The sequence below is a fragment of the Sinohyriopsis cumingii genome, unplaced genomic scaffold (genome assembly GCF_028554795.1).
Source record: "Sinohyriopsis cumingii isolate HCF-2022 unplaced genomic scaffold, ASM2855479v2 utg002715l, whole genome shotgun sequence".
NCBI classification, from domain to species: Eukaryota; Metazoa; Mollusca; class Bivalvia; order Unionida; family Unionidae; genus Sinohyriopsis; species Sinohyriopsis cumingii.
The window spans coordinates 338544-352988 of record NW_028316281.1 but is presented as its reverse complement, the minus strand read 5'-3'; the positions used below and the strand labels follow the sequence as shown (position 1 = coordinate 352988).

The following is a 14445-nucleotide window of genomic DNA, read 5'->3' as shown; positions in this document are numbered from 1 at the left end:
AAAATAAATTCATCTTTCTTTCCTTTGTAGATTTAAACTTGAGTTCACTGGGGGGGGGGGGATATATTTAACAAAGAAAAAACCAATATCCAATATAGCTCAACAGTTGTAAATAATAAATCCTTTAATAACTTTGGTCTGATTATATTTCAATGAACTTTTGCCAACAGAGACAGGAACAGAAACCAATCATTCTCTTTATGAACTATCCAGATTGATTTTTGGAATGGTCAAACACTTAACTTTCTCACAGTTTGACACCGAATGCTACAACTTCATATCGACGTAAAGAATGAATTTTTATCTAGCCTTCATGTTGAAATCAATGGAACAGTTGTCTTTCAGTGTTCTAATATGGTTAACAAGTTAAACGGAGAGAGATATAGAGAGAGACAGAGAGAGAGAGAGCAATGCTTACAGAAACGTACAGAAAAGCAACACCCTACAAATCTGGGTTAATTTTTGGGGACCACTTTAAATCTTGTTTGATTTTATGTAAATAAATAAATAAATAAATAAATAAATAAAAATGGGAAGCTTATTATTCCGAATTAAACCTCCAAACCCACGAACAAAGGAAACTTTGCCTATTCCATAATCAATAAAGGAACCACAGATTTAATTTTGCGCGTTTTGCAAATGAACCTTATGTTAGCAACATTTGTCATAGTTATCTCCCTTTGCATTTCTGGCAGCCATCTTACTTATAGTTCTCAAAACTAAGACAAAGGAAGAATGGTCCAACTGAACTTGTAGGAATTTAAAGTACCACCATTTATCTTTGAAAGTATGGTATTTTCTTATTGAAAATTTAATCACAAGTATGTGTATGTAATGTTTAATTCATTTCGTATTATTTTTTCAATTTTAACGTTCAATAAGGGGAGGGGAGATAACTTTTGAAAAGGTTATTTATATAGGTGTTGCGGAATGTCCATATTGAACACATCAATATATTAATTTTTTTTTACTTGTCTTTGTTATTAAGACCAATTTACTGCACACCAGTTGTCTTCATGTAGATTACAGGTCTTTTTACTTACAAAATAACCCAACTAATTTTGTCATGGTAATTATATTTTGTTAAATAATAATTACCGTTGGGGTAACATCAACCTTTTCAATGTCTGGTGAAAACCCCTTACAAAAGTTTAGTAATATTTAAATGAAAGTTTTTATTCAGGAAACGTAAACAATTCTAACTAGTGTTCAGTCCTATCTGACGCCGAATACTGATTGACGCCAATCTGGCCACCATAATCTAAAAACTGTATCTCTATCGAGCCAAAATCTCCTCAGGTCATGACCAGCTTAGTAAAAGTAAATGCATATGAAAAAATAAAAATTACGGCCGTAGTTGTAACTTTGCAGCAAATAAAAATAACGCTCACATTTTTCCCATTCCAACACCACGCTTTCTACATACATGTCAGAGCTTTAACCCCAAGTCTTTGCATTAAGAGAATCGATCGTAGTAAAGAAATCACCGTTGTACACATCTACAGATCACATCCAGACATATTCCAAACCTTTCAGTCTTGGTTTTAAACATCTAGACATATTCCAAAACTTTATCTTGGTCTTAAACATCTAGACATTCCAAAATTTTAGTCATGGTCTTAAACATCATAACATATTCCAAAACTTTCAGTCATGGTCTTAAACATCTAGACATTCCAAAATTTTAGTCTTGGTCTTAAACATGTAGACATTCCAAAATTTTAGTCTTGGTCTTAAACATCCAAAACGTTTCATTGCACGAGTATGACTCAGAATGAGACATTTAAATATCTTGCACCGATTTTTATTTACCGAGTGTTTACAGAAAATAATTCATGCCATAAGGAAAATATTATTCAGAGACTATGATATTTTATATATGCAGTACTTATCCGATTAAAAAGGGGCTCCGAGTGGCCGAATGGTCTATAGCGCTCACCGTTACGGATCACTGCCATCTCACCTCTGTCTGCGTGGGTTCGAGTCTCAGGCTCGGCCAATGTGGGTACCTGATAAAGTTTGCCAGTAGCTTCTCGTGGGTCGGTGGTTCTTTCTGGGGTTTTCCCGGGTTCGTCTTCCACCATTTATACTGGCCGCCATCTATAGCCTATCTTGTGCTGAAAATGTCGTTAAACCCTACAACAACAACACATCCGATTGAAAACTGCCACTAGCATCGATCTAGATATGTCGTTGAATAATGCGCCGGCAGATGAGTGTCTGTGTTGTCCGCTTGAAATAAAGTACAGAATGAATATCATAGACTATGATTGATTGGAGCATTATGCGACGTTAGGTTTTGGTTTGCGCAGTTCGCAGTTGGATAGGACTGAGTAACTGATGTGATGGAATATGTGACCCTGATACGAGGCCAACCGATAAAAAGACCCAACAAAAACAATCTGAGCTGATACTAATTGATGGTTTATGGTTTTCAGAGATTGAACACATACAAATATTTTGATTTCTAAAATACACTGTACCTTAATGTCAAGATGCCTATTCATTTGTTATTTGATATGTTAAGCATTGTATTCAGGACAATTACATGTATATAACATTATAAACTAAACTGGATGTTATTCCCATGTAATATCTCTCCTCCTAGACCGCTGAGTGGAATCTTACCTAACATGATACATAACCATGTCCCCCGATCCCTCACCCAGTTTTGGGGGATGAGATTATAGGGATAGTAAACAAAACTGCAATTACAATATTCCTTGCACAGACGTTATACATGCAGCATTGCTGGCTCTGTACCAAATAGCACCCCAGGCGATGAGCGTCTTCATTAAAACGATCCCTCCATTTGTTAAATTGTTGAATACCTTATTTTTTATGACCCGACATCACATGTGTTTGCCATACTCCAAATCAGGCCCTGATCTGCAGTCACAGTAGGACATATATTTCGTATTTTGACTTACGATTCCTCGTCAAGGCCAGTGGGATGGGGAACCAGTAATAGCAGGATAGGGGATTTATCATAGCTAGCGATGGAAGTAGTTCCAGTTCATATTTTTTGAACATGAAAAATGTTTTCCTATATTCATATTCTTAGTTCTTGATTGCCTCTATCGCGTGTTTCAACAGTCAAATTAATTATTTATTCACCTGTATTGTAAAGTTTTGCAATATTGACATGTTTACTGGAGTGCTAGGGATTCGCGGGTCTTCACGTTAGCGAAAGGCGATTAAGTAAATAAAGATACTGACCTTAAATATATTATATATGTATATTTAATGTTGTTTGATCTTTATTAACATGCATTTAATTTCCACTTTAAATCAGATTATGTGGGAAACGATCGATAAACAGATACCATATAGATTCCAGCTTATGCAAGGAGCGTTACTCTAATACTGCGGTAAATACCACACAAAAAAAATATTTTTACGATGGATACTGCGGTAAATACCACACCAAAAAAATATTTTTACGATGGTATATACTGTACTTGTCTCAATGTTAGGATTTCAGTGGATCTCATTCTGTCACCTGTACCCTCAAACAACAAAAAATTATCTGAGAGAATTAAAACAACGCATATGTAACCACTTGTGGCGGTGAGTGGCGCCATGAATGTCGGTGGGAAAGGGCACACCAACATCACCATGAAATTATATATTGACCACAGACTCTCTCAACAAAACCAGATGTTACAACGAAAGGCAACAAATCGTGTACAACAAAATCTTTAATTCAACACATGTCAATTAAGAAAGTTACCAGAAAATAACAACATTAACATTCTTCAAAGTTTGGCTCTTCTTTGCTATCATAGATTCCACCTCTTGCCTCTTGACAAATATGTTAATCATGCGATCTTACTCTTGCATACATTTACTGGACATTATCAAACTGGCTAACCAAATAGAGATTTTATTTGAGAACATGGGGAACGGCCATGTTTTGAAAAAGTGAAAATCATGGGTGTTTTTTTAAAATAGTGTACGCGCCAGCAGTACCAACATTTTCCCGAAATAAAACTGGTGAAGCAGAACTAGTAACTTACGGTCATCCAGTGTACAAGATAGTTGGCGCTATGCAGAAAAATTACAGAAAACCTCGAATACCGCGATACCAACGAACCACCGATATCGTAGGAAGTTACCATAAACGTAAACGGAAGTGCTATCTTGGACAAACAGCCAATTAAAGTGTGGAAACTTATTTGGAGAGAAGAGAGAAGTCGTAAACGCAGGCCCAGTGCGAAGACAGGAGTCAAACATCAACTGGGTGAATTAGAAGGCTAGATGCTGAGGTTGTCTACAGGTGGGCGCTGAAGAGCTCTTTAAATTACACGTTGGACTACTGTTAAATACACACATAATCCAGAACACTGTGGCGACCAATTTTGCAAGTCACCTCTCTGATTGCATGTTCATGAAAACAATCAATACGGACGTACTCGAGTCCTGAAAATAGATTACTGGCAAGATGTTAGGATAGCATAACCATGTGACAAGTCACTTTCGCCTCCGGTCTACGATATATGCTACAATACGTTCCAATCCATTGGCGGATATCACAATTGTGGGTGGGCAAACTCTGTCAACATCTGCTTTGAACTCCATTCATGTACAGCTGTGCTTTGACTCAATTAAGAACATTCAGAATGCTATAACGTTCCAGATAATGCGATTTCTGGATAAATACTTCGAGTTCCTATAAAAAAATAATTGTATACTAAGCATACATGCGATCGGTAGTGATTATAATCAATAAATGCAGTAAAGGATAAAATTCACGTATTATACCAGTCTAATCACATAAGGTTTAAACATAACGTCTGACAGATAATTGAGTTCATGGTCATTATGTGTTGGGCCACGCACACTGTATCTCGATCTGTCTACATTACACTCAGATCCAATTATTGTTATGCCTCCATTTTTAGTTTTGATCCAATATTCTTACTCCCCTGACAGAGCTTTCTTGACCATAACAAGTATTAACTTTGTCTATTTTTAAATATACATTCTATAGAATTGTAACATCTTTACCTTTAATATTTTGTCTTACTTCATGATTACATTAGGATGGTTGATCTTCCTATCTGCCTAAAGTTGTACCCTGTTTTTCAGTTATAAATATATAACTTTACTTTTAATTGGAACCATATGACCATTACTGTGCTGATGTGCCATTAAAAGCCAATACATACATACATACATACATACATACATACATACATACATATACATACATACATACGTACGTACCAGAACACATGAGCAAATTAAAAAAAACATACAGGTATGGACTCAAGCTACGAATAATTCAATACACAATTATAATTCAAGTACCGCATTTGAAATGTTAATCGACTTTTTGTCTCACCCGAACAAGTATAGTGAGATTTAATAATCATTTTCAGGCGGCGTCAGCGTCAATACTGTTAATCTTTTGCGTTTCGGTTTTTGAAGGTTACAGATCTCCTACATTAGTATCTACACTGATGTTACTATGGGTCAAAAGATTACCTTTCCATCAACAGTGTTAAAATTGTCTGAAAGTCATATATCTTTAACATTTGTTGCCACGTTCAGCTGAAACTTTGGAATATTATTATCATAGGTTTTAAGAGATGAAATCAAGTTTCATCGCTTTAAAGAATATTAAAGTTTTGTCTTTAACTTTCTTTAGAACTTACATATCTTTAACGTCAGTGATGTATCCAAATAACTGACTGGTTTCACTATCATTTTAACATGTTTACGTTATGTGGACAACAATGAGGACTAAGTGCATTTTTCAAGAACACACCGAGGAAATCTGAACTTTTGGGTAATACAGCTTTAGAGCTATAATTTGATGTACGAGGTTTTTTTGTCTTGGCCGTCTCGTCAACGGAAATAGCATTGTTAAAGGTGTTGAAGTTTTGTGTGGCAGTTAATGAGGTTCATTAAATCCTTGCTGAGTGGAAACAAAGTAGAAAGTATAACAAGGGCAATAATTCCGTGAAAATTTGCCAGAAAAACTTTAACAAACTTGACCCAGCACTCTCAAATGTAAAGCGTTACACAAAATTAGATGTTATTTTAGTATGTCCTTCAAAAGACTGGTGGAAACGAAACTGAAGGCGAAAGTTCTTATTCAAAGAAATACAATTAAGCCACATGATTTTGACCCCAGCCTCATCCCCCCAACCAGGTGCAATTTGAACTGCACTGGTTTTCTTAGGATGAATATGTAAAGGGGTGTGTTACAGTTCTCACTTTTCCTGTCGCTAGTCCCCAGTACCAAGGCGATTACCTGCCATTAAAAACTGGAGTTCTTAAAATAAAACCACGCGTAGTCTGGTCTGTTGCCTTATTCACACCATCATTTGGAATATCATACTTCTTTGGCTTATGCCAAGACTGAAAGAGTATTCAAGTAGAAAGTGGAGGAGATTTAGGTAATAGTAGCGTATAAGTATTAAATATAAAAGTAACTAAAATTTGTTTTAATAGCAATAATGCTAATGCATTACCCACTACTGAAAGATTAATGGTCATTTGATAACCTGTGATAGTGAACATAACATTTGATTTTATATTATTCTCACTTTGTCCCGTTTGTTTGTACTCCACCCCACGATTTTAAAATCAGATGGGATCAATTATATAAAAAAATTGCACAAAACGTAGTCCTTTTATTCACTGATTTATATGTTCCAACCCGATTGTCGTCAGGGAGTCCCAAACACCGTCAACTTGTTGGCGTTTCGAATCAAACATGAGTTTCTTTACCAACAGTATCGCCATATTTGCCAAGGCCAGTCTATATTTTCAAGCAACATATGTGATTCAGTTCTCCGTCTTTGACGATCTCAATAATTCGGTGAATTTTGGGCTAACATCCGTGGAACACGTGTATACAAGAGTTCATCCCATTCATTTGTTCAATTTGTTTTATAAATGTATCTAGATATTGCAAATATTGGACGCAGACGACATAGGTTTTGTTACTGAAAACGACTATTCTAGAAACCAGAAATGGCAATCGGTCTGCTTGTTAACATCAGGAGCTTCCCTTTGCTCGACAGAGTTAGGGTCATTTTTGCACCAATCAAGTTAGAAATTATAAATCAATGAATGAAACCGACTGCATTTCTTATATCCTTGATGCTTTTCGTTTCAAACTCGGTGAAGGGGGTAGGTGGGATGTACAAACAAACAGGAGTGTGTGCGAATAATGTGGTAGAGGGCTAATGGAGATTGTATGAGGAGTTTACAACTTTGCTGGACCGACACAAACGTGTCCAGCGCACAGATGACCTTCATATCGTACGACATCGAATAAAGACAGAAGGAAGAGAAAGTGGGACGAAACCACCACTGGTCGGCTTTTATTATATCCTCCTAAGAAAAATATTAAGACAAGATGTGAGATTCACAAGCTATTTCTCATATCAGAATAGTCAATATCGAAAGCTGGCTGTTGAAATATCAGAGGTACATTTGGGGATGGGTGGGTAAAGAGACCATTATTTCTCTTATGTCATTCATCCTAATCGACACGTAGCACACTAACCGGGTAAAAAAGTCTCTAGGGATTATAATCAGCAAAGATGAGACTGAGACGGTGGATTTAAAATGGTTTAAAGGCTACCAAATGTAGCTGATTCTTTACCAGAAAAACGTGTTGGTAAAACGAGAAACGCACTCGTAGCTGTAACCAAGTCGTACGCAAATTTTTCCCTCCAATAACGCACAAGTTGCTCTCCTTCTCCTCCAAGTCAGGGACAGAGGGAAGACCGTTTTTAAGGTAAGGTTCTCGAAGGAGGCTTGTCCAAGTGATTCAATGGGTGCCTTAGATAACGACCAGGAAATATCAAAAGGTTCCACCAACGGCGTAAAGAGCAAACGACAACTCTCGGCAGCTCAAAGCATTTCATCAGTTCGGACACAAATAGAACCTGAGAACTTTAGCTGTTTACCTTATATCCTTTAATGGTGAATACATAATAATATCAGCTTAGCGTTGAACTAATCATTAACTGGAGAGTAAATTTCATCCTCATGTACAGGAAATTCTGACGAGGGATGATATCCGATTTAGCCTAGTTGGGGGTTAGAAGCAGACGAGTTACTGTCCTCAGAGACATGTCACCAAGTAATACGCGTCTGAGAACGCTATGCATCATCTTGTCGATGAATCACCAGATGACTGGATCCTATAACGACAGCATGTGACTCGATATTACTCACATCGATCTGGTAAAGGCTCTGCAAGCGGCAGTCAGGCCAAAAGAAACAAGCCCGAAATTGAAAGACCGCCTGGCCTAGACGTCAACTGCAGGAATTTCGTGTGTGGGACATAACGACATGAATGTGGGGGTAAGCATCCTGCTGGTCTATGTAGATCGCCAAGTCATTCTATCTTATGGCATTTATGACTGATGTGGAAGTATCTATCTTGAAGTGATCTTCCTGGGCAAACGTGTTTAATGCGAAAAGATCGATAATAAATATTTGAAACTATGACAATCTGGAAAACAAATCCATAACTCCGACCTCTTCCCATCAAGATTCTAGTTTGGACTGGTGAAACCAAACGAGAAACGAAAGAGGAGACCATGGAAGCCAAGCTGGTAAACTTCAATAGCAGAGAGGACTAAATGGATTGCAAGTTAGGACCAACCAGTCCTCTGAACAAGGCACAGTCATGTACTTATTGGACCAATAGGAATAAGGGGATTTGGCAAGAGAAGTTGCGACTCCCCTGGTCTGACTGCTTTCCTCCAGTGGGATCGGGGACGATTCTATGACTTAAGTGTATGGCCCTTCCAGCCACCTCGACTTGTGAAAGAAACCTTTTTCAAAATAAGTCTGACAGTTCTGATGTGACCCTTGCTTAAAACTTTTAGACTGGTGACCCATAAACCTTCCAGTTTGCAGATTCCTCTAAATCCGTTTTATTGGGCCTGGAACCGTGGTCAGAAATATTGTTATTGATCCCTAAGATCTTGGGAGGCCACTGTAAGGATCAAGCCATCAAACCTGGGCCGCTGCAGGTTCTTTCTGCAATCCGGGAAATTTTTAACGCATCCAATACAGTATCTCTCTTGAAGTGAATATATTCCACTGTAAGCGTGATTGACATTAACAGCATGTACCTCGCTGTCATTTGCCAAAGTCCCCATTGATATTTTTATGTGATGCTCCTTATTCCAAGGCAACAGTCTTAGTAAAATCTAAACATCTTTCCTTAGCCAATTCCTTCGAATATGATGGAGGTGCAGACCAAAACGAGAAGAGGGACTTAATTGCATTGGGCCCTGCTATAAATCATTTGAGTCTAATAAACTTGAGAATTCACTATCTTATCTCTGCTCATGGCATGACACAGGACTATCCATCGCTTTCTCTCCTTGGAGAAATGGTACGATTATAATCTTGAGTCCTGTCTCAACACATAGGGCAAGACATCTCTTGCTGCTGAATGGTCCTGATGATCCCTTCTTAATGTGTGAGAGGAACAGTGGTCGCCTCTTTTTTCTTTTCATGACGAATCTACAGGAGGGAATGCAAAGGTCCTACGGACTACCAGATCCACTGATCCATGGTGCTATGGTAAATTAATCCATAGTGAAATAGGACACAAAGATGACTTGCCACTGGGTTTAGGCTTCTCGAAATCTTCACGAGACTGAACAGAAACATTGTGAAAGTGGCACATTTCTTTCCCAAGATCAGTGATCAAAACCCATTATTCCTTTCAGGTAACTGGGGACAATGTTGTTGTTGTTGTTGTTGTTGTTGTTGTAGGGTTTAACGCCATTTTTCAGCACACGATAGGCTACACATAGCGTCCAGTATTAATGGTGGAGGAAGAACCCGGGAAAACCCCAGAAAGAACCACTGACCCACGAGAAGCTACTGGCAAGCTTTCTCACATACCCACATTAGCTGAAGTAACTGGGCACAAGGAATGAATGACCAGTATCACATGCCCAGTACCATGTAAGCAGGAACAGACACCCAGAGACCAGTACTTGTCCCCCTGCCCAGTGACTAGAGTGACTAAAGTCTGATGCCTGGTGACCTATCACCAGCCAGTGATAGGTCAGGTGACGGAGAGTTCTTCAAGAAGCCTCCATCTCATAAACTCAAGCCTGATGAAGAGGCAATCTTGATTATGAACAGACCTACCTCAACAAGAAAATCTCTTAAATCTGCGCCAGATGATGGGACTCTCATACAGGCATTGAGATCTTGATTACACCATGAAGGGACATTAATCTCTCACTCCTGGGAGTTGATAACTTCTTTACAGCAGAATGTGCCACTGTTTCATTTCTAACAAAGCTGACATCTTCCTAACATGCAGAAGTGAAAAATCTTCCCATTTTATGGAAGTTGATGACTTTCTTACACTGGGAAGTGTCACTGATCCCATCTGGAAACTGAGGAGGCATTATTGACAAGAGGAGGATCTGGCTCCCTTCATCCCGCTCCTATAGGAACAGTGACTTTCTGGTAAATTCCATGTCTCATCTGAGCTCAAGACACAAATAAGATGATGGAGTTAATGTCCCCAAAAGCCTTCTTATTAACTCCATGTAGCATGCTGAAAACATTATAGAATGGATAATTCACAAAAATTATTTCAAAACAAATGGTGAAAACTGTATGAATGAAGTCTCAGGAAAAGTGAATTGATATTTTCAATGATGAAGTAAATAAGGCATTAGACTGGGATCATGTTCATTTCTGTTCCACAAACTTCAATTAGTCACCAGTTAGTAAGTGGCTGATGGAATTCATGTCATACTGGGACTAGCAGGAAGAGTGAAAACTAATAATAGCAGGTAATGTAATACTGCTATTAAACCTCACGACTAAATAGATTTTCAATCAATCAAGTTCTTCAAATGTTGACGAGTGGAAACAAAATTGAATGGAAAAGTTCCAATCATGCAAGACTGTAACTCCAAAATCTTTTATCCTAAAAGCAGGGAAATTAAACTTGGCCTAGGTCTTCTGAATGTAAAGCCTTATACCAACTTTGGTTTGAATCAAGCATGTCATTCTTAAGTTACTAAGTGGAAGAAAAAAACTGTGACTGTTTGGGACTGAACGTAATTAGACAGACATAGGCAGTTCTATATTTTCTCTTCAATAGATATGGCTGGGCTTAAAAGGGAGAAAAAAAAACAGCAGTGGTGTTAAAGAATACAAAGAAGGCTACTTAAGAAATTAAGTTGTCAGATGAATGAGGACCTCACTCGTACAAACAAAATAAGAAAGCCTCTTTTATACAATCTGTAACATGTATAAAGAGGGGCCCTGAGAGGCCATGTGGCCTCAAGCACTCACTGTTACAGATCACTGCCATCTCACCTCTGTCTGCAAGGGTTAGAGTCTCAGGTTCGGCTAATGTGGGTATGTGAAAAGCCTGCCAGTACCTTCTCATGGGTCGGTGGTTCTTTCCGGGGTTTTCCTGGGTTCTGCATTCACCATTTACACTGGCTGATATGTATAACCTATCTTGTGCTGAAAAATGGCATTAAACCCTACAACAACAATAACAACATGTATAAGAAAGGACATTATGTGCTTTAAGGGGAAAATGATCCCATCTGATATGTTTTACTGATACATGCATTCTACATATTACTTGGATTCTACAACTTTACAAAATTTCTTCCAAGAACCCATAATAAACTACATATTTTATGATAGTCACTACAGATGATACCAGTATATATACAAACTGAACACTCGTTAAAATATGTACGCTGGAAAAAACATCTCATTTATATTCACAAACACAAAACAGAAAGAAAACAGTTGCACATAATTACAATCTCAAGTGACATTGCAATACTTCCTCGTATTTGTTTAGATCATACAAGGATATAATATTGCAGAAAAAGTCACTATCAGATATTTCAATCAGGATCATAATGATTCCTTTTTAAACCTTACATTACAAAATGAATTTCTACAACATTTCTCAAACTATGGGTAAAAAAATGTAAATGAAATGTACATGAGTAAAAATAGTTTGCAATACCTGAATGCAGAAAGAAAATATACCCATCTTGAAGTATGTTCATGAGAGAGAGAGAATAGAAAAATATCTGCTCCATCGAATCTTTTCAAATATTATCCCTATAATCTGCTTCAAAACAATTTTATGCAATAAATAGAAAATCATAAGGGAGTGCTTATTTCAAACAATTTACCACTCTGGTGGCCTAGTGGTTAAAGCATTTGCCTCGGATGTGGGAGATTGTGAGTTCAATCCCAGGCCGAGTAATACCAAAGACCTGCAAAAATGGTACTAATAGCTGCCTCGCTTGACTCTCAGCATTAAGAGGTTAGTGTTAGGACTGGTTGGCCTGGTGTCAGGATTATGTGACTGGGTGGGACATTATGCAACATGTCTGTGGCATGATGCCCCAGTGCTAGACATCACTATAAACTGCCACACTGCAGACATCGTAGCAATATGACTGATTTGTTTTTAAAGCTACATTAAAAATCCAAATCACACACACACACACACATTTCAAACAATTTATAAAATCAGCTAAATAATTTCTCATTCACAAAACTTGAAGGATTTAATTTATTTGAATTTCATCTGATGAGCACATGTGTAAGATTTTATTCTTCACATGCTGTAGAATACTTCATGTGATGAATCACTGACACAGTCAAAAGACTTTGCAGTAAGATTTAAATTCTAGGTTATTAAACCGTTGCTTGACATAGCATCATTTGCAGTAAGATCCAAATTCTAGGTTATTAAACTTTTGCTTGACATAACATCATCTGTGACATCATGCACTATTATTATACACGAGGTCTAAGTGATCACCTGACTTACATATCTTAATAGTTGACCATTTCACTAAGCAGACATATATAGTATTTTAATAACATTACCAATCTGAACCATCTCTCAAACTTAACATCTTGTTGATTTTAAGTAGTTAACTAGAGCCTGATCAAATTCTTTTCAAGATAAAGGTGTAATTAATATACAGAGTCTCATAACTCAAACCATACATGATTTTGATATCAACCTACCAATGCTGAAGAAATATTGTTTTTCCAAGTCCGATCATAAATACTATAAAAAAAATAGAATCTTGAATGTGGTAGCAAACTCATTTTGATATATATAAAAAATTGATCAGGGATAAATATATGGTTTGCTGCTACCAACTTATGAGACTTTGGAGGGATCAAAACAGGTTCTTTGTTCTTTAAATGAATATGTATCACAAAACACTACATTAATGTGTTTCAATGAATGATATCAAAATGTCTAGTTCCAATCAGGAAAATTTCAGGAACACTGCCTATTTCATATGCATGTATCCTGCATTTTATCAAAATCCACCACTGTCTTGGTGATTTTAAGCCCATATATCAAGTTTAACTTTGAGCAAGATAGGATTAAATATGGCTCCTAAAAGGTAAGAACCAACTGATGAAGGACAGATGACTCAGGCAAAGTGCCATACAAACAAATTACAAACAGGTCAGCTAAAACATATGATATGGTCATATTAACCTAAATAACATAACAGCCATGTGATAATAGAACAAAGTTAAGTTCTACATTTTCTTTTTTCTCAGTCTTCAAACTTGACTCCAAGAGACTTCAACAATACCATGGCTTCTTCATGAGCCTGTGAAAATAAAATAAATATAAAACTATTTTTTTTGTACAATGTAGAATAAGTAAATCAGAAACAATTTAATAAATTTCTTATATTAATCACTTAATTTTAATTTGATAAGTTATTTATGTCATCAAAGTATTGTTAATTTATGTATTAAGTTAATGAAAACTTTACAAATCAACACACAAAACAAAAAAATAAAATGCAGGAGAATAGTTCACATCTATGAACTGAAAATACCACTGTATCCATTAACTACCAGCTTTTTAATCAAGAATGAAAACTACAGCATTTGCAAAATCACATTTACAATAACATAAAGAAAATAAATTTATTCAGAGACTGTTATTCACTGTGTCACACAAAGAGTGAGTGCAAAGATAATGGCTTTCTTTCTCAATTTAGGCTGAACAGCCATTAACACTCTCCTCACTGACAGACCTGATCAATAGATGACAGATTCTCAATGATTTTTCTCCATAGCTGACATGTATTTTATATATTTTATTTGTGACAAACACAGGATTATCACAGTAGCATTTATATGGCTGAAAACCATGCCCAATGCTGTCTCTCAAAATGTATTCTTGCAATCAAGTTTTCAAAAAGAAACCTTACATTTCTTCTTTTTGTGTTTAATAATTTAACAGCACTCTTTCCTCTGAACAGAAAACATCTGAATCATTCTTGATATCTCAGTGCACCCATAATGGTAAACCAGACAATCATGTGACTATTGCTTTATCTGCATGAAGTGTGCTGTGTCTTGTTTTTCAGCTGACTTCCATTTATTTACTGTCTATGCAAT

General features: G+C 36.8%; 1 protein-coding gene across 3 annotated transcripts in view; it reads right to left on the bottom strand.

The window, feature by feature from the left end:
• Positions 1-3683: 3683 nt before the first annotated feature.
• LOC149770084 (regulator of microtubule dynamics protein 1-like) overlaps positions 3684-14445 on the bottom strand; it is a 65713-nt gene continuing 54951 nt past the window's right edge. For all 3 annotated transcript variants that reach the window (XR_016418958.1, XM_089949424.1, XM_089949423.1), the window contains one exon: positions 3684-13643. Coding sequence is in view for 2 of the 3 variants with exons in the window: in XM_089949424.1 (XP_089805550.1) it covers positions 13587-13643 (57 nt within the window). In the remaining variant the exon portion in view is untranslated. The remainder of the gene's footprint in view (positions 13644-14445) is intronic.